Source organism: Sus scrofa, chromosome 6 (assembly GCF_000003025.6).
Source record: "Sus scrofa isolate TJ Tabasco breed Duroc chromosome 6, Sscrofa11.1, whole genome shotgun sequence".
Taxonomy (NCBI): Eukaryota; Metazoa; Chordata; class Mammalia; order Artiodactyla; family Suidae; genus Sus; species Sus scrofa.
In genome coordinates, this window is record NC_010448.4 from 50,147,384 (window position 1) to 50,166,911 (window position 19,528).

A 19,528-nucleotide genomic window follows, 5' to 3' on the forward strand; every position below is an offset into this window, starting at 1 on the left:
TGGCTGCTCCTTTCTGACTCATGTTCCAGTGGACCTCATATGGCCCCAGAGTCTGTGCTCCAGGAACTCAATGAGCATTTGCAAATGAGGAAACACTGGGAGGTGTCCATGACCTCAGGGCAGCTTGAGGACAGCTGAGTGCCCCACCGGCTGGACAAGGGCTCTTGTGACCCTCTCTTTCCCGTTAGCATGGTTCCCCTACCATCTCCACACACTTCTCCCTCCTCTCTCCCAGAGAATAGATGGGCAAGTGGGGTAACTTAGAGTTAATACTTTCCCTGTGGGATCCAAGAGAGAATGGAGCTGAGTTTCAGGTGAAGTTATGCCCAGACAAGATCTCATGGGCAGTAAAGGGCAAATGGTGGGAAGGTGCTCTTTATTCGTATTTCTTGGGGGTCCATGGTGGGTCACAGCCCCAGTCGCTTTCCCTCTTAGCCCCCCACCACTTCCTGCAGGAATGGGAGCCCATTTCCTAGTCCATCAAGGGCTCAGGGCAGCCTGTCAGGGTCTCCAGAAATCCAGGAGGGATCCCAAACCTAGACTCAGGTTCTTGAATATCCTCAGGGCTCAAAGCTGGTTCCCTGACTCAGGCTCCACCTTCTGACTCCATCTCAGGTTTGGCATCTTAGCTGGACTCTTTTCCACAGCCCTTAAGGAGAAGTTCCTGGCAGTCACTAAGAAGCCACATCTGCTTTGTGGTCCATCCCACAGTAAATGTCTGTGTCGGGGTGTACTAATTCCTGTAGAAGAAAGAAGAGGTCTCGTGTAACCTCCTCAGAATGTGTCCCAGAATCTCCCAGGCCCTGGGTCCTCCAGGGATGCTCTGTCGGGGGGAGATGGCCTGGCTGTGCTGGGGGTATTCTGACCCCAGACCCTTCTGTCTTCTTCATCCCTTGTTCCATTTTCTCTGCTGTTTTCCGGACCTCAAAACACAGCCAGGGTTGCTGGGGCATTTCTTGGGGCTCCTTGGGCCTGTGGGACAACACTCACCTGGTAGATGGGAACCTCTGGCATGCGGTCAGATAGGCAGGCCTGGGCAGGGAAGAGAGTGGATGTCAAATTGACAGGGAAAGTCATTTCTCCTTGAGAGTGAACATCTCTGCCTCCCGAGCTCTCTTCAAGCCTATTACCCTATCCATGCTGCACCCCTGACCTCACTCTTATTAGCCAGAGACCTCTGCTTGATGATCTCAGCGCTCCCTTTGCACCTGGCTGGACTCTAGGGCTCTCCTGAGGTCAACTGAGGGCACCAGGCAGCCTCAGGACAGGTTGGGTTGTTGTCCTGCCCCAGAAGTAGGCCTGGCTCCTGGCTTGGAGGGATTGTCTTGTCCTGGCTCCTCCAGGGTGAGGGGTGTCTGTGCTGTGCTGCAGAGCTTCATGGTCCTTCTGCCCTGAGTCTGCATAGCCAGGACCCCAGGTGAAGGGACAGGGAAGGAATGTGCTTACCGGGGAGAGAGAGCTGCTGGAGGGACCATATCCTGGGAGCAGAAACAAGAGTTAGCACCAGGGGTGTGAGGAAGCTTAGGCCCATCCAGCCAGGAGAGGATGGGGCTCCAGCTTCCAAAGAACCAGTGGAGAAAGAGCATTGCACAAGGAGACCCTTTGGCAATTTTATGGTTTAGTGTGGACCACGAAGTGACCCATGACTCAGAACCCATAGGTCATTCAGTGTAGCCAGGTGGGGCTCCCTGTGCTGAAGCCCCAGTGAAAGGGTCAGAGGCCTGACTGGGGGTGTGTGGCTGGAGTGTACACTGCAAGGCAAGCCCACTGGCTCCCAGCCACTTATGAGCTGAACAGACACTTACCCGGTGTTGACTCTATGTACCAGTTTTCTCTGCTGTTCTGCAGGCAACCAGGGCTAGGAAAGGTCAAGATTATTTGTGAGAAGTGCAGGGAGAGGTCACAATTTTGGTACCACAGCATGGGACAAGGAAGTTCCTTTTTCTAAGTAGGATGTGGAGACCTCAAGGAGATCTCCTCATTGCTGTGGCCACCTGCCTTCAGGCCAGGAGATGCTAAAATGTGACAGTGGTCTTGTCCTCTATCTCCATCTGCCTGGACAAGAGGCATAAAGGATAGCCCATGACCTGCCATCCTGGCTTGTTTTTTCTGTCTCACACATCAGGGGCTATCATTAATGCATCTGTCATGTGGGTCATTTGACCCCACCTGGCCTATCCAGATTTCCACTCTCTGCTGTATGACCTTGACCAGAATGACCCTCAGATCCTAAGGCTGTGAATCCCCTTCATCAGGGTAACTGGATTTAAATAAACAGCAAGAGGTACCATTTATTGAGGACTAATACCTGCCAACACAACTGTAGATGTGCTTAGGGAACTAGGACAACACTGTGGTGGTGGTCGTGTCTTAGTTGTGCTAACTTATAGAAGAGAATGGTGTTAAGGAGGCCACCCCAGGTCAGCATCTGGAGAGGAAGGAGCCACATGGATGAGAGGGGATCTCCATGGGGAAGTAGGGAGGCTGTGGAAAGTCAGGCCAAGAATCAGAGGACGGGGTGTCCTTCCTGACCTGGGGTCAGTCTATGAGACAAGAGCAGCATCTGGGAAATACCATTGTACCTGCGAATCCTTGCGAGGAAAATGAAACATCCCAGGGCAGCCACCAGAGCCACCACAACCAGGACCCCAATCACAATGCCAACAATGGCCCCCACACTGAGGACTGGGCCATTTTCTTGCACTAAAAGGAGAAGAGAAAGAGTGGGGTAAATGAAAGGCAAATCCATTGGAGGGAAAACCATGAGAAGCATTATAGGGAGAGGGCCTGGTTAGGGAGGAAGGAAATGCAACTGAGGTCTGTGTGTGGTGTGTGTGTGCTGTCATCACAACATCCTCCCAACTCTCCCACTGAAGGTGGTTGCATCATTTTTTGTTTCTTGCATTTGAAACCTTGAACTTACTTTATGTTCTCTCACATGGAGCCATTTCCACATCTTGTTCATTTTCCTTTTAGAATGTCTTCTCTCACACTATGACCCTTCTCTCTGTTTCTTCTTTTCATCACTATTGAGGGTCACGGAGGGCAGGCCTTTACCAGGCCACTCAACATTGATTAGTAATAATAATATTACTTGACTGTTTCCAGGTGATTTCTGTGTGCCAGGCACATTCATCTGCTTTGACCCTTCCAAACCCATGAGGGAGAGGGATTATTGTGCATACATAGACCTGAGATGCATCAATCAATGGAAGTCATAGAACTTGGGAGTGGTAAAACAAAATTTTAAACAGGTTCTTCTTGACTTTACAGCTAATAAAACAGTGTTAAAAATAATACTAGTTGAAAACATTACTTGAGCCCTGACTCTGTGTAGGACCCTGCTAATATTTAATCTAATCAACCTCTTTGAAATAGCCTTACCACAGCCCTAAGGTCCAGCTCTTTCCGCCCCCCAGTTTTACAAATGAGGAAACAGACTTAAGAGGTCATGTGTCTTGCCCATAATCAAACAGTTGGTATAAATAATAACCCCCACATGACAAGATTAGCTAGGTCCTCCATGCTTAATTGAATATGTTCTACAGGCCATGAAGGGAGATACTCATTACTTGTCTTCATTACACATCCATGTCTAGTGAAATTACAAAGGAAGATGTAATGATGTTGAAGGTAATTCACAGTGCTCGCTGGGCAGAAGCATTCACATCTGCAGACACTGATGGGGGGACCTCACTGATGGGACTCTACATCCTCCTTCTGACACTGCTTATTGTCACAAGGCAGCATCACCCTATCAAAGAGCCAAAAACTCTGGTCATTGATTGACTGATCACTAAATGCATATTCCCATATCATTTGGCCAGTTTAGGCCCAGGTTGGAGGCTCTCAGGGCAGCTCTGAGGGGAAGGGCATGATCCTTGCCTGGTTCTTGATCATGTAGGGGGAGAAGAATGTATGTCAGACTTGAGGACAAGGGCAGTTCATTGATTGATCCCATCTGAGGACTCCTTGGGACGAGCCACCATCCTTCTCCTCCCGTTGTTCACTACTGGCTTCCTCCCTGTGCTGTTTTTCTCCTCCCAATGTACTTCTCTGAGGTTGACTCAGATAGCTTTGTGATCAGCATCCTGTCTAAAATATGTCCTCAGGTGGGAGGATGGCCATCACCATATTGAGCCTGTTTAGGAAAACCTACTTCATAAGAAGGATGTATTCTTGCTCTTTGTTAAATGGTTTATCCAGGATTGAAGAAAATCTGGAGCTGAAGTATCAGAACTACATTAATAATTTACCAGATGGGTTCAACAGCATATTTGGGCAAGCAGAAGAAAGAATTACTGAACATGAAAATAGAAAAAAAGATATTATCCAGTCTGGGATTAAAAGGGGAAAAAATGAAAAAAAAAAAAAAAAAAAAAAAAAAAAAAAAAAGGGAACCCAGCCAAAGGACTATGCAGGATTCTGTCAAGTGGACAACCATATTCAGTGCGGCAGTTCCTGAAGTAGAAGAGGGAGAGATAAGTGCAGAAAACATATTAAAAAAATAACTTCTAATTTTCAAAATTGAAAAAGATGTGTGATGAATCCACATATTAAAGAACATTAACTTAACTCCAAGAAGGATTAACTCCAAGATATACATACTGGGACACACTGTCATCAAATTGTTGAGAGGCCAAGGGAAAGAAGGGAACGATAAAGTAGCAAGAGAAGTGACTTATGTGCAATTGTTATTGATTAAGATTAAAAGCCAATTTTACATCAGAGACCATGGCAGTCAGAAGGAACTGATCTATTTAAGGATGACCTGCTTAAGCCCTGAAAAAAAGATTGTCACCCAAGAAAGTTATTTACAGAAAAACTCTCCTTCAAGAATGAAGGAGAAGTTAACATTCCCAGGTAAACAATAGGCAAGGGCACTCGTTACTTGGAGACATGCCATATGTGAAATGTAAAAGGAGTCCTTTAGGTGACATGAACAGACATTAGACAGTAACTCAGAGTCATAGGAAGATAGAAAGAGCAATAGTCAAAGTAACTCCATTGGTTAATATCTTAAGCAAGCCAGTATTATGGTCTCTTTTTTTGTAATTGCTCTTTTTTTTTTTTTTTTTTTGTCTTTTTGCTATTTCTTTGGGCCGCTTCCACGGCATATGGAGGTTCCTAGGCTAGGGGTCCAATCGGAGCTGTAGCCACCGGCCTACGCCAGAGCCACAGCAACGCAGGATCCAAGCCGCGTCTGCAACCTACACCACAGCTCACGGCAACGCCGGATCGTTAACCCACTGAGCAAGGGCAGGGATCGAACCCGCAACCTCTTGGTTCCTAGTCGGATTCGTTAACCACTGCGCCACCACGGGAACTCCTTTATTTTTGATTTCAGGGGCAATACATACAGCAACATTAATAAAATCTATGGTAATGTGCACACAGTGTATAAAGATTGATGAAACCTATGACAATAACTGTACAAAATGGGAGGAACGGGGATGTACAGGAGCACAGTGTTTGTATGTTATAGAGTCCAAGGTGGTATTATTCCAACTAGGTAGATATATATTTAAGATGTTAATCCAAGTTAACCACTAAGAAGAGAACTAAAATATACATGAGAAAAGAAATAAGAGAATCAAAGTGGCACATAACAAGGAAAATCAGCTAAATACTGAAAAAAGAAAGTAATGGAGAAATTGAGGAACACAAAGCATGTAGAACATATAACAAATAGCTGAATTGCAGAATTCCTTGTCAGTAAGCATTTGAGTCATAGATGGCTTGAGCCTTCAAATTGGAGGCAGGGGTTGAAAGAATGGATAAAAATGCTGACCCATCTTTATGCTGTCTTTGAGAGACTTATTTATTTATTTATTTATTTATTTTGGGCTGCCTTGTGGCATATGGAGTTTCTAGACCAGGGATCAGATCCAACCCACAGTTGTGATCTAAGCCACAGCTGTGGCAACACCAGATCCTTAACCCACTGTGCTAGGCTGAGGTTCGAACCTGCGTCCCAGCACTCCCAAGATGTTTCCGATCCCATTTCGCCACAGTGGGAACGCCAAAGAGACTCACTTAGATACAAAGATACAGAAGGTTGAAGTAAGGGTGGAAAAAGAGAGTCCACACAAATATTAACAAAAAGAGAGTTGGGATGTCTATACATGTGTCTGATAAAATAATAAGTCAAAAAAGGTTACAAGGGACAGAGTAGGACCTTAACATATCAAGAGAAGTTTCCATTCATCAAGGAAATAGAATGTTTATAAGCATATATATGCACCTAACAACACATCACCTAAGTTGTGAAGCAAAAATTGATAGAGCTGGAGAGAGGAATAGACAATTCTGTTGTACTAGTGAGACTTCAACATTCTACTTTTAATAATGGATAGAACAGTCAGACATAATTTCAGTAAGGAAATAGAGGAGGTGAAAGCACTGTAAAAAAATGAGATCTAATTGACCAATACGGAACAGACCACGCTGTGAGTTTATCTTGTGTAAGTCATAGTACTCAATGCCCCCACCTCTCAGCACAACCACCACCCATCCTGTGAAGAAATGGTGTCACTTCCACTGTAGGGATGATGGTGCAACCGGGAAGACCAGTGAAAGAATCTGGAGTTGAATGTGACAGTAAGCCAATAGCAATGATAGTGCCGGTTAACATAGTGAACATTTATTGCCAGAAGACAGTTCTGCTACATGCTTTCCACTTTCATTTGTTGCCTATGTGCAACAACTTTATAAAGTTAGTGCATCATAAATGCCATTGTACACATAAGAAAAAAGGAGATTTAGATTTCAACAACTCATAGAAGGTGTTGATGGGTACTCACAGATCACATCCACCCTGGAGGGATCACTTTTACTGGAACCGATCAGGTTGGAGATCTCGCACTGATAATCCCCAGCATCCTCCCTCCTGACGGGCTCTATGGTGAGGGTGCTGTTGTCCTGGGACAGCTCCATCCTCTCTGTGAGCAGTAGACTCTGGCCATTGAAGAACCAGGAGATGGCGACCCCGGTGTCATTTGTGAGGCATTTCAGGACCACGGTGACCCCGTGTTCTGTGCCGGTGGTGTTGCTGGCTTCGATGATGGGCTTTGCCACTGGTGCTGTGGAGAAACAGAGGAGATGGTGATCCCAGTGTCATAATTTGTAAGGCAGGTCAGTACCATGTGGTCCTTATGTTTTGTGACTGTGGTTATGCTGGCTCAAACAGAGGGCTGTGCCACCAAATCTGTGGAGAAATAGAATCAGTGACTGAGAGTGGGTAGGCGCCTGGGGTCACACTCTTTCCTCAGAGCTCTTGGCCACTCCTAGGGCCCAGTGAGCTCATAAATGTGACTCAGAGGAAGGTCCTAACACTGTTAACAAAGCCCTTTGTTCAGGTGGCAATGCAAATGAAATGATCACACATCATTCTGACCTCCAGTTCACCCCAGGGTCACCTTTGCCTTGTCCCCTGAACAAGTATCAGCCCTGGGAACCTTTCCTCAGCCCGTGAATCCAGCAACCTCATCATCAGGTGGAAATTTGTTCTCATGCATCTATGTGAGCCTTTCCTAAGGTCTTCTGTGACTTCAGAGATATTAGCCCCTCTCATCTAGTATACATTTCTGTGTATTTCGGGGAGGCAGGCTTGCTAGCCCTCTCCATGTCTTAGACCAGAACAGCTTACATTATCAGGGAAGGTGTTCCTTTTAGTGAAATAATTTCATAGCGAATTCAGATGGTACAGGTCATTTTCATGATCTTAGGACCTGGAGAGTTTCCCGCTGAATGATTTTGTAATCTGAAGAAGTCCTTTAGTCCTGGTCTGTGGATTGAATATCATGGTGAAAGAAATCTCTAGAGAGAAGTGGTTATGGTTTTAACAAAAACATGTATATACTTAGTCCTCCTGTAAACTATATATTTGGGGAACTGTCCTGTGGGACACAGCTTGGTAGAAAACTACTTTCAGGATGTTTTTAGAAAACCATAGACATTGCCAACTGAAGCTTAGCCCAAAACTCCAGGGACCACTTGCCAGAGACTCTGACTTTTTAATATGGTGCTCTCCATGCCAGATACAGGATTAGGATCTGCAGTTACGTGATGTAATTAGGAAAAAAGAGCTCCTGAGTGATTGCCAGGGCCTCCCATTGATAAGGCAAGAATGCTGAGTGGCTGAGGCAGAGGCTGCATGGCAGGAATGGCTGAGGTTTGCCTCTGAATGGCCATAGGAGTCTGAGGGGGAAAAGTGGCCATTTGGATCAAAGACGACAAAGCCACACATGATGCAGTCCAAGGGAAGGGAAGTTCCTGGTCTGCATGAAGGCCACAGTTCCTTCTGAGCTGAGTCACAATCTTGTCTAAAAAGTCCCAACCATAACTTAATCATGTGCACCCATCCCCGGGTCTAAGATATTAACCTCTTTCCCATCACACTGTGGCGACCTGAGCCTCTCAAGACAGAGCATCTATCCCCTCTCAGTCTTGGCTCAAGGCTGAACCTGTCCTGATTTGCCTGGGACAGGAAGTCATGTCCAGCCTGGGTGTCCAGAAGTGAGGGTCTGTGTACTGGCAGTGTGGATTTAGGTGGTCAGCTGAGGCCATATAGGAACAGAGGATTCACAGATAATATTCAGGGTGAATGGGTCACTGTGAGCGGCATTCCCTGGGTTCTGGGTTTCACACTCATAGGGTCCTGTGTCATTCCTTTTGATGCTGACTAAAGTGAGTGTCCTGTTGTCCTCGGACAGGTCCAGCCTGGTGCTGCTGGGGAGGCTCTGGTTGTTGATCCACCACCAGTAGGTTATGTGCTGAGTCTCAGGTTCACATGTTAACACCACAGTGTCCTCGTGTTCCACGGGGTTGGGGTTGTTGCTGGTGATGATGGGCCTGGGTAACACCGCTGTGCAGGTAACAGAGAGAACATTGCCTCTCTTATACCTTTGACTCTTCCAAGAGTGTCTTCAGTCAGAATTGGCATCTCTGATTTCTCAGTCAACCTGAGTCTTTAAAGAATAAGGCAGGTCTATGTGTCCCGAGACAAATGCATGAGTAGCTGAGCTCAGACATGTGAGGCCACCTGCCCTATGTCTGGGAGAAAGCATGGGCTTCCTCTAGGGTTAGTTATGCAAAGTTCCATAGTTGTGGAAAGAACAGGATTGGAGTCAGAGACCACCTGGCGCCTGTCCTGGTTTGCATTGACCTGCCTCATGAGAGGGCTCCCTGGCCAGCATCCTGATAGATGAGCTGCCAGGAGTATCTTCTCTCCTCTGTTCCCCCTGGAGATGCTGACCTTCCTCTAGAGTTTTCAAGTCCCCCAGGGCACTTGGCTGATGGTCTGAGACCTCACCATCTGTGCTTTTCACGCTGGGTCTTAGACCCAGGACCAGGCTCTGCCCCTCCCAGATGTGGTTCATGGGGATGAGCCCTTACTGGTGACCAGCTCAGGAGCTTGGGGATGTGGCACAGGATCCTCAGGTCCATGAAAGCAGGAGGCCTGGGACAGGGTCTGTTGAGGGGCTTCCTGGGGCTGAGCTTCTGCATGAGGATCCCAGGGGGTCCTCAGGCCAGGCCTCTACTGAGTCCTACAGGGTCTTCCTCAGGGTCATGGTCACAGGGGGTTGGACTGAGTCTGATCTCCTTCTGCTGAGTTACTGCCATCAGACTGGTCCTTCTTTCTGCACAGAATGTCTGTGGGGTCTGGATTCCAGGAAATGAATTTTGATCCTTTGAATTGTGTCTCCAGTGTGTGTGTCCTGAACTAAATTTTCAAACCCCAACATGGGACATAATGCAGAGGGGGATGGGGGCACAGTCCAGGCCTGTCAATCCTGAGTCTGTGAATAGAATTCACCCTACCCAACACCCAGAGATCAGGGAAGAATCACTCACGGTATACGTAGAGCTGTTTGATTACACTTTCGGTCTGTAAATCATTGTATATAATGCTCAGGGTGTAGTATCCTGTGTCGTTCTGGTTGACCTTCTGGAACAGCAGGGATCCATTGGGGTAGATTATCTCTCGACCGCTGTGTGCAGGTCCTGTGATAGTTACTTGACGGTCTACTTCATATGATGCAATTAGTTGGCTGTTCTTTATTCTTTCTCCTCTGTACCAGTGGTAGGCTAGAATATTCTCTATAGCATTGTGGACAAGTAGAAGAATGTTCCTTCCTTCTACAGCATTGAAGGTCACTGATTCAACAGTGATCTGGCAGTGGTGGGCAGGTTCCAGAAGGTCAGGAGTGAGACTAGGAGGGAAGAGAGAGAAATCAGTTAATATTCTGACTTATGTACTGGGATGGGAACGTGCAGCCCTGAGTTCTGTGCAGATATCTCTTCATCTCTGAGTCTTAGTGTTTGTTTTTATAGTGCGTGCATGCGTGTGTCTATGTGTGTGCGTGCGTGTGTGCATGTGTGTGTGTGTGTCCTACTGGTTGAAGGTCAGCAGCATGACCCCCATTACTTCATCTTCTCTGAACTTATTATTTCCTCTGCCTTCCCAGGTGTGTGTCTGGCTCACTCCCTCACGGCCCTCACACGCCTGCTCACGCTCAGGGGGCTGTTGGGAGCTGCCCTCCCTGAGCACCTGCTCTAAAGATCCCATCTTCACTGTCTTCCTTTCCCTGTTCTGTTTGCTCAAGACACTTGTCAGCACTGACAGCACATTCCGGATCTCTTTGCTTGTCTGTTTCCCCCACATAGAACATGAGCTCCGTGAGGGCAGGGACTTGTCTGATCCTGGGACAGGCTGCAGATACCTGGTGATGAAGGAAGGATTGTCCCCAGGGCCCTCCACACCCTGGTGTTTACTTGTCATTTTCTGAAGTTGGTGGGTAACGTAATGTTTAGTGTCCTGCTTATATTTTTGTCTGGAGTGACAACTGGTAAAGTGTTATTATTGTCATTCTTTTCCAACAATTGTAGCTTAGTGAAGAATACTTGTAAAATATAAATAATTGAGGTGTCCTGCCCCTCACCAATACCAGTTCACTGAGATTTTCCTGTTGCTGAGCCCCTCCCCCTCCTACCCTGGTCCTCTGTCCTCTCCCCTCAGGTCCAAACAGAAGCCCCCAGTCCCCTCTCAGAGCCTTGTCTCCCCAGGAGACCCCAACCAGGCTCTGTTCTCCCATCTCCAGCCACTCCCTGAAAATTGTCCCCTCTCACCTGCCAGCAGGAGCCTGTGCCAGGGGACATGCCCTCTGTGGCCAGGGGCTGAGGGGGGCTCCATGGTGCCTGGTGCCTGCTGTGTCCCTCCCTGTGAGAGAAGAGTTTCCGCTCCAGAAAGGCCCACAAGCACTGCTGTCTGAGGTGTGAGCTCTGCTGTCCTTCCTCCCTCTGTGCTGGGCCTCCTCCTGGGGCAGGAGCACTTCACTGGGTCACGTGGGTGGGGGCGGGGTCTCTCCAGGACCTTCCCTTTTCCTCCCCTCTTGTTCCTGTCTCCCCAGTGCCCTCCTTCCCCTCCCCTTCTGTCTATATTTCTATTCCCTGATCACTTCTGAGTCCTCCATCTTCTTCAGTAGTGATTCTCCACCTACACACACACACACACACACACACACACACACACACACACTATTGTTTGGACAAGCACAACCCTGGGGGTATCTGGGTCATGGGCTCCTTGCAGCTGTGGATTAGGATTCACACTCAGGCTCCCCACACAGCCCTCTCTTAGCGCCTGGCTTTTCCCTCCCGAGCAGGAGCCTGGGTTGGGGGAGAAGCATCAGGAAGCCTTGTCATAGGAATGTCACCCCACTGTGCATGGGAATCAGCTCTGGAACTTTATAAGGACCACGAACACCCAGGTGACACCTTAGAAAAGCTGCTTCAACAGCTGCCTGGATCACATGCTGCCCAGCCTGGCTGAGAGCCTGCAATGCTGGTGAGGCTGCTTCTCCCCACCCACCCCAGTGTTGGCCTCAGCTATGTTCTGGCCTGGGGTCTGTCAGCACCACACAGAGCCAGGCATCTCCAAACCCTGTGATACTTTCCTTTTGTGACACAGAACCCCAGCTGGGCACCCAGGGTGGCTCTTCCCAGTTCTCAAAAATCAGAGAAAGTTGGATTTACTCCCAGCAGGAAGGTCACAGATGACTCTGGAGGTGAGAAAGAGGCAAGCTGAGTGACAACTGCTCAGGGGACCTGACCTCCATCTTTAGTGTTACCAACCTGGTGGCTGTTTCCAGGGTCAGAGAACCAGGGCCGGGTACAATTCCCAGGTGTGAAAGGAAAGGTTTCCTGTGTATTTCGGAAAGGAGGATGGTGGTTCTGGGAGGTTGGGTGTCTGTAGGCACATATCTTGTCTCTGTGTGTGTATGTCTGGATCTAAGTCATGTACTTTTGTGCGTCTCTGTGTCTGGTACCCACCTCTTTCCATTTGCTCCAGCTGGAACCCAGGGCATCATCCTGGCCACGTCCTACTCCCATCCAGTCCATCATGAAGTCCTGTTCCCCTGGCCCCTCTAGAAACCATAGGAATCTGGCCCTTCTCCCACCTCCAGCGCCCCCTCCTCTTAATAACTGTGACAGATATTTCTGTGTCTCTGTCTTTGCCCCCTCCAGGCCTTTTCCACAAAGTAGCCAGAGGATCTTTCTAAAACTTAAATCTGGTCACACACTCCCAGCCTTTCAACAGGCCCATCCTTGCTCTCAGGATAAAGCCCCAAATCCTGGGCGCAACCTCCCAAACCAGGTGCCCAAATCTGGGCCTCTGTGCACCTGGCCCCTTCTCCTCCTCCCCTCCCTCAGTGAGCTCCCTCTGTACTGCAAGCTGCCACTTCTTTGGGCTCCAAGGTTCTCTTCATGCTGTCCTTGTCACCCTCTCGGCCCCTCTTGCCCATCAGCCATCTGCTCATCTTTGAGTCCAGTGTCACCTTCTTGGGCAGCCTCCCTCTTACATTTTCTCAGGATTTCCCCTCTTGTATTCACCGCATTTTGGCAGATGAGAAAACTCAGATAATCAGATAATTATATCTGACTTGTGGGAGGGTTATTAATGCCTGTATCCCTAGCTCAAACATGAGTTTGTCCTCACTATGAAAACAGCCCTGGCTCAGGTAAGGCTTTGTTGGATGTTTGCTGAATGAGTCTGTGCCAATGGAGCCTTTGGGTTCAGAATCAAGGTTGGGGCACACGGCAGTTTTGAGTTCACACACTCCCTGCCCTTAGGAGGCTGGGGTGGCCTTGTCCTTGCCCTCACTGGCCAGGCAAGGATGCCCAGGAGCCCTCGCTCCCTCAGAGCCTCAGTGTCATCATCTGGGAAATGGGGTGATCATAATGACACTAGTGTCATCTGTTACTGGCCAGACCAAACTGATGAGTAGGATGGCTCAGCCAGCCAGGATGCCCTTGGGGCAGGGGTGGGGCCTGAATCACTCAGCAGAGGCCTGCACCAGGGCAGGGCCTCAGGAAACGACAGGGGAATCTAGGGGATTGGGGGGATGAGCCCTTGGGAGTAGGCAGGCCCATGGGTTTGGGAGTAGGACGGGCTCAGCCCTGTGCAGGGGGCCCTACCCAAGAGGATTCTAACTTCTCACAACAACCCTAAGGGCAGCACGATCATTATTATCCCCTATTATCCTCGTGTTACAGTTCACCCATTCCTTCCTTCTTAATGGAATGAATATTTGAGTGCCTGTGTCCTGGCACAGCAGGCTCTGCAACTGTGGGGCAGACAGAGCCCCGCTCTCAGGGAACTCACAGGCTAGATGGCGGCAAAGGTAAGGATAACCCCCATCCCTCCTGAGGGCTGGTTGTGTGACAGCGCCAAACACACTACTGCGCTCCTCCAAACCTCACAACAGCACTGGGATAGGCACTCCTGTCATCACGCCCATTTTATAGCTCAGAAAGTTGAGGCAGGGAAGGAGGGAGGCTCTTGTCTGTGTCCCACTCCTCATAGCCTGAGGAACCAGGTCTCCCTTTCTTGACCATGGTCTGTACTGCCTCTGGGCTCTGTGTCCTGTGTGTGGGGCTGAGTCTTAACAGTGTGACAGGGAAGGCCCTTGGGCCCCAGTCTGAGCTCCGAGCCTACTTAAGCCTGCTTATGCATCTGGACCAACTCCAGTTCTATCCTTGCTAATGATAAAGTCTATGGCAGGGAGGATGATGAGCTTGGGGGTCTCTGGGCTTGAGGGCTCTGTCAGTTTCCTTCCTGCACAGGAACCTCCCATAGGTCCTCACTTGGGTTGACGCATACTCCTAATCCAGCAAGGACTTCATGTGTGCCTCTGCCTGAGGCTTGTACCATCTCTGTTTGGCCCATTAGTTTGTCTCCAGCCTGCTGAGATCTGTAAATAATGTGACGCTGGAGAGAACCAAGGTGACAGCTCTCCCTTCTCCTAAGCAATGGTTAGGGTGTCCAAAGCCAACCCTGGGCCCCCTGGTCCTAGGAGTAGGTATCAGGAAGTCAGGTCCTAGGGCAGCCAGGCTGAAGCAGGTGAACTGACAATGAATGGATGAGCGGATTGAATGAGGGATGGTGGGACAGGACTGCTTTGAGCTGTACTGTGCCCCTCCCCCAGGCAGTCCCCACTATGGAGCACCCCTTCCTCCTATCTTTTCCTGATTCACCCCTAAACTTCCTCTTTGGGCAACAGCCACTAAACCTCTTCCCCATTACCATCTGAAGAGTGGCAGAGACCTCAAAATCTGGACCACTTCTCACTTTGGAAACCCTGAGGGCAGGAGTTGCCCAAGGTTACAAAGGAAGTATGGAGGTAGAACAGCAATCATTACCTAATCCCGGCCTCTGTTCACCAGTGCTGAGTAGAAACACAGAAACAGGTTTTGGGTAAAGTAGAAAAGAACAACTTTATTGCATTGCCAGGGAAAGGGTGCCACAGCAGGCTAATGCTCTCAACACTGTGTCTCGCCCTGAAGTGGGTAGTGAGGAGTCTTAGAGTGTTCAATGAGCAAGGTGTGATCAACTCATGGACATGCTTTTGATTGATTGGTGGTGAGGTAATTGGGGGTCAGCATCATCAACCTTCTGGTTTTAGCTGGTCTGGGGTCTACTTGCTTGTAGGCATCATATAGTTAACTTCTACCTGGTGAGGGTTCAGTCTTTGTAAAACAACTCAAAGAAGCTCAGGAGTTCCCATCGTGGCTCAGTGGTTAACAAATCTGACTAGGAACCATGAGGTTACAGGTTCAATCCCTGGCCTTGCTCAGTGGGTTAAGGATCCGGCATTGCTGTGAGCTGTGGTGTAGGCTGGAGGCTACAGCTCTGATTAGACCCCTAGCTTTGGAACCTCCATATGCCACAGGAGCAGCCCTAGAAATGGCAAAAAAAAAAAAAAAAAAAAAAGACAAAAAAAAATAATAATAAAAAAGAACATGGCTCAGAATATTATCTACAGTCCTTGAGGAAGAACTTAAGGTCCTTGATTTGTTGAATGGCTAAACTATTATTATTTTGTCTTGCTTGAAGGTTTCCCTTTCTTTCTGCATTTTGTCATGTTCTGATTAAATTTATTCTTTGACTAAATTTTTTTCTGTAGACAAAAAGCAGGCAGAGGACATCGGTGGGTGTTGATTCTGGGAAGGCCTCATAGAGTCTTGCTCAGTTACAGAATCCTGGTCTGGAACACTCACATTCTGGACTCTCCTCCCAGAGGGTACCAGAGGTGCTATAGAGTCTCTATGCTGGGGGTGATATTTCTCTCTCACATCACCCCCTTCTCACAGTGAATTTTTCCTACACTGGGCAGGGAGTCTATGGGCTCCTCCCTTTCTCTTGGCAGTGAGTCAGTCCACTTGGCCCCCAGTTTCCTGTAGTATTAGACGTCTAAGTTTCCTTCAGGGCTGATCTCTCCCCTCCCCTTTGGCTTTGCAGTTTAGCCACCACTGGCGCCTACAGCTCTTTTGGCCCTCTTCAAGGTGGCGGGGGGAACTGGCCAATGCGGTCAGGTTCCCCTAGTTTACTCCTTCATTCCTCTGAGGTTCCAGATCAATTCCTGCCGCCAGGCCCCGCCCTGAATGCCAGTCCTTGCCAAGTAGACCCTGGAGCCCCCACACCACCCAATCCCATACTTTCTTCTCTCTGCGTCCAGCCCCCTGAGAAATCCGGGCTTCTCTCCATTGCTGGGGCCCCAACCTCCATGGTTAGGGCCTAAGTCCTGGCTCAGCCTGGGTCCATCACAGAAAAGAGCCCTGGATCAACAAAAAATACAGCCCTGGAGGCAGCAAAGCCTACGTGTCAAGCTGAACTAGTGGGGAGTCCTGCGGGAGTCACCCCAGCAGGGAAACCCGTCTTTTCTCGTGTTGGGTGTCAGCGTCGTTTTCCCCGCTGACCTTCCCACACAGAAATCTTCTAGAAAGCACCGCACCCGCCAGCTAGAGCGGGAGACGGGTGGCACTGAGCCGCATTCTAGTTTGTGTGTGGCCGGGGCGGGGAGGTAAGGCAAGGTCTTAAGGCAATTGTAAGCCAGGCTGGGGGACAGACAGTGCCTGAGAGCCTTTGGCAGAGGAAGGGTTTTCCTCCACCTTCTTCCTCCAGCACTACAAGTGTTTTCTTTTTCTCTGCCCTCTCCCTCCTGGCGAGAACCTGCAGGGAGTAGATGGTGGCTGTGCAGTGATCAACGCCTGCCTGCGTACCGGGCCAGAGCTGCTCACCGCCTCGCACATATGGAGCCGCCTGAGGGGGGCGTGGCGTGAGCCTGGGAAAAGGCGGGAAAGGCTTGAGGCTCGCGCATGCCCACACACTCAACTGCCTCTGGGAGTTCGGGGAGGGGCGTCCTCGGCTGTCTCCGCTCTGTCCTGAGGGTGTTGTTTGAGTCTGGGTTTGGGAGGCCTAGACAAGCGGCTCTACCGTGTCAATACCGGAAATAGCAGATCTGGAACCCTCTCTTCCCATCCCGCCCCTCTTCCCTGCCCTCCTAAAGCATAGGACCAGCCCTGGCACTGAGCCCAAATGACCCTCTTCTCCTTGTCCCTGAGGGAGATGGCACAGCCCTTCTAGGGGACACAGACTTCTGAGTCGAGACCCCCCCCCCCCCATTACCAGCCTTTGGCCTAAGCGGCCTCACAGCGCCCTCAGCTTTCGGGTTGGGGCCCGTGCTGTTTTCTCCACCTCAGGCTATTTCACCAAGTTTCCCCACATTCCATGGGTAGAACTTCCGTGCCCCTTTGAGCCTAGAGGAGGCGTTCAGGGCCTGAGCCTGCTCCCCGGGGGCAGCATGGTCAGCTCGGGAGGAGTGCCTCTGCCCACGGAGTCTTGAGCCATGACTCGCTCACACCGCTCCCCCAGCTCTCGCTCCGTGCAGCCCCGACCTTGCCTGAGACTTGAACGGAGCCCCAGCGCCTCAGCCAGGCTCCCCCTACCTGAGATCACACCCCACGAGGCCATGGACTGTCGGGACGGGGCCTCCCCTGGGGGGCCACCTGGCAGAGGAACAAGCGCCTTCCTGCCCGCTGGGCACCCAGAGAGCTCCAGGGTGGCTCCTGCCCGATCTTCAGCCTGGCCTGCACGGAAACTCCCGAAGGTAAGGGCCCACATTCAACATGGTGCCTGCCCCAGAGCTGTGCTCAGAGTGTTCTGGAACTCAGGGGTGAGTACTGGCTCCTTGCCCAGGGCCTTTTTTAGTGTCGGTTTGATTTCCCCCAGACCCCTGTGGGGAGGCAGCCTGGTGCAGGGGAAGGAGTCAGAGCCTGGCTGGGGATCCTGGCGTGGCCAGCCCCTCACCGCCCAGCCTCCTGCACCATCCTTGTCTTCTCTAGGCCTCAGCTTCCTCCTCCATCAGATGGGGCTGTTGATCTGTGTGTGGCAGGACCTGAGCTCACCTGACATTCTGGTAGGTCTTAGTCCTTCTTGACCTAAAGAAGGACGGTCCCTGGGAGGCCTCCGTGCCTCCAAGGTCAACTCACCTGTGTTCCGGTAGTGTCGGGGGTTCTGGCCTCTGGTTTTCTTCTTGAGTGCTGGCATCCCACCAAATCCTGATGTCACTTCCTAACCAGGTTTTCCCTTGAAGGCCAACTTCATTCTCTGGGCCACTGTGCCATCCCCTGAGCTGGCGAATTGTTGTCTAATGTGGACCCCAGTAATGAATCTGCACCAGAATCTGTGACCCATTCAAGAAATATCTTCCACTCTGAGGCGGGTCTCTGTAGGATGGTTGGTTTGGTTTTGATAGAAATCTCCACTGGGCCAAAAATCCCTGCTGGGATCTGGCTCCCTGAGCTGGAGCTGTGTGCTGGGGCTGTAGGGTCTGACTGTTGCCGGCTGTCTTGGGATCAGGTTTAGTCTGGGCTGGTGGTCCATTTGAGGGTCCTAGTCCCGGCTTGGCCAGAGGTGTTGATCCAGCTTCTTGTTGAGCTGGAGGTGTCTCTACAGGCCAGGTCGTGGCTGGGCTCCAGGTCCCTCTCTCAATTCTGGCTCCTGTTGATTTCTAGATTCTTTTGCTGGCCCAGGTCTGTGCTGTGAAGCAGCTTCCTCTTTCATGAAGGGCATCTTTTGGATGGGGGGCGGGGGGGGGGTGACTGCTGAGGTGCAGGTTCCTGTGGGGCAAGAAATTCCTGCTACAAAGCAGATTTTTGTTGGGCTTGAGGTTCCTGCTGGGATTCAGCTTCATTTTGGGCAAGAGGCTCCTGCTGAGTGAGGAGTATATTGGGTCCCTGCTGATCCTTAGATGCTGGCTTGGCTGTGGCTGTTTTTCTGGCCCAGGGTCCGGTTGGGCGATTAGTGTCTGGTGTGGCTCAGGTTCCCAGTGGCCCAGATACTGACTTAGAACCTGGCTCCACTGTTGTATGTCCCTCATGGGAGATGCTGACCTCCCAGGCTTCATACCTCTGGGCCCCCACAGGCCTCCTTGGTCGCAGATCCCTCATTGGTTACTCATGAGGGCACCTCCCTTGGGGTTCCACTCCTTCACTCTGGTATCCCTGGTCTTCCTTTTTTTTTTTTTTGTTTGTTTGTTTTTTGTTTTGTTTTGTTTTTGTCTTTTGTCGTTTTTTTTGTTGTTGTTGCTATTTCTTGGGCCGCTCCCGCGGCATATGGAGGTTCCCAGGCTAGGGGTCAAATCGGAGCTGTAGCTACCAGCCTACGCCAGGGCCACAGCAACTCGGTATCCGAGCCGCGTCTGCAACCTACACCACAGTCACGGCAACGCCAGATCGTTAACCCACTGAGCAAGGGCAGGGACCGAACCCGCAACCTCATGGTTCCTAGTCGGATTCGTTAACCACTGTGCCACGACGGGAACTCCCTGGTCTTCCTTTTGAAGGCAGTTGACAAGTGGGCCAACCACTGCTAGTGCCCCACTCCTGTACCAAGTGAATCACTCTGTGCCTCCTGCTGTGGGAGGAGGGATTATGAACAGATGGAAGCTGAGGGCCCAACAGTCTCCTACCAGAGGGATTGTGTCTTAAATGAACTCCATCCCACTCACCGCTCAGTTAAAAAGTTTCTTCTCCTAAGGCCAGCATTCCAACTTAGTCCTCTGTTTCATCTGGATGACAGAAGCCAGATTCTGATCAGTGTTCCTTTTATATTCTCTACTTCTGATGTTTGAGGAGAGGGTCAGAGGGGAAAGCAGGATAAACTGTTGTAATTTTCCCTCTTAAT

General features: G+C 50.1%; 2 protein-coding genes across 7 annotated transcripts in view; both read right to left on the reverse strand.

Annotated features, from left to right (window-relative positions):
- LOC102158679 (carcinoembryonic antigen-related cell adhesion molecule 5-like) overlaps positions 1–19,528 on the reverse strand; it is a 193,596-nt gene that overhangs the window by 114,393 nt on the left and 59,675 nt on the right. The gene's annotated exons all lie outside the window — the stretch shown is intronic.
- On the reverse strand, positions 362–11,334 carry LOC110260994 (carcinoembryonic antigen-related cell adhesion molecule 21-like). The gene is given in 9 exon segments (XM_021094471.1): positions 362–740; positions 991–1,032; positions 1,447–1,478; positions 1,806–1,858; positions 2,583–2,703; positions 6,804–7,082; positions 9,856–10,176; positions 10,179–10,214; positions 11,131–11,334. Coding segments are annotated over 9 exon segments (1,014 nt in total). The 5' UTR covers positions 11,195–11,334; the 3' UTR covers positions 362–674.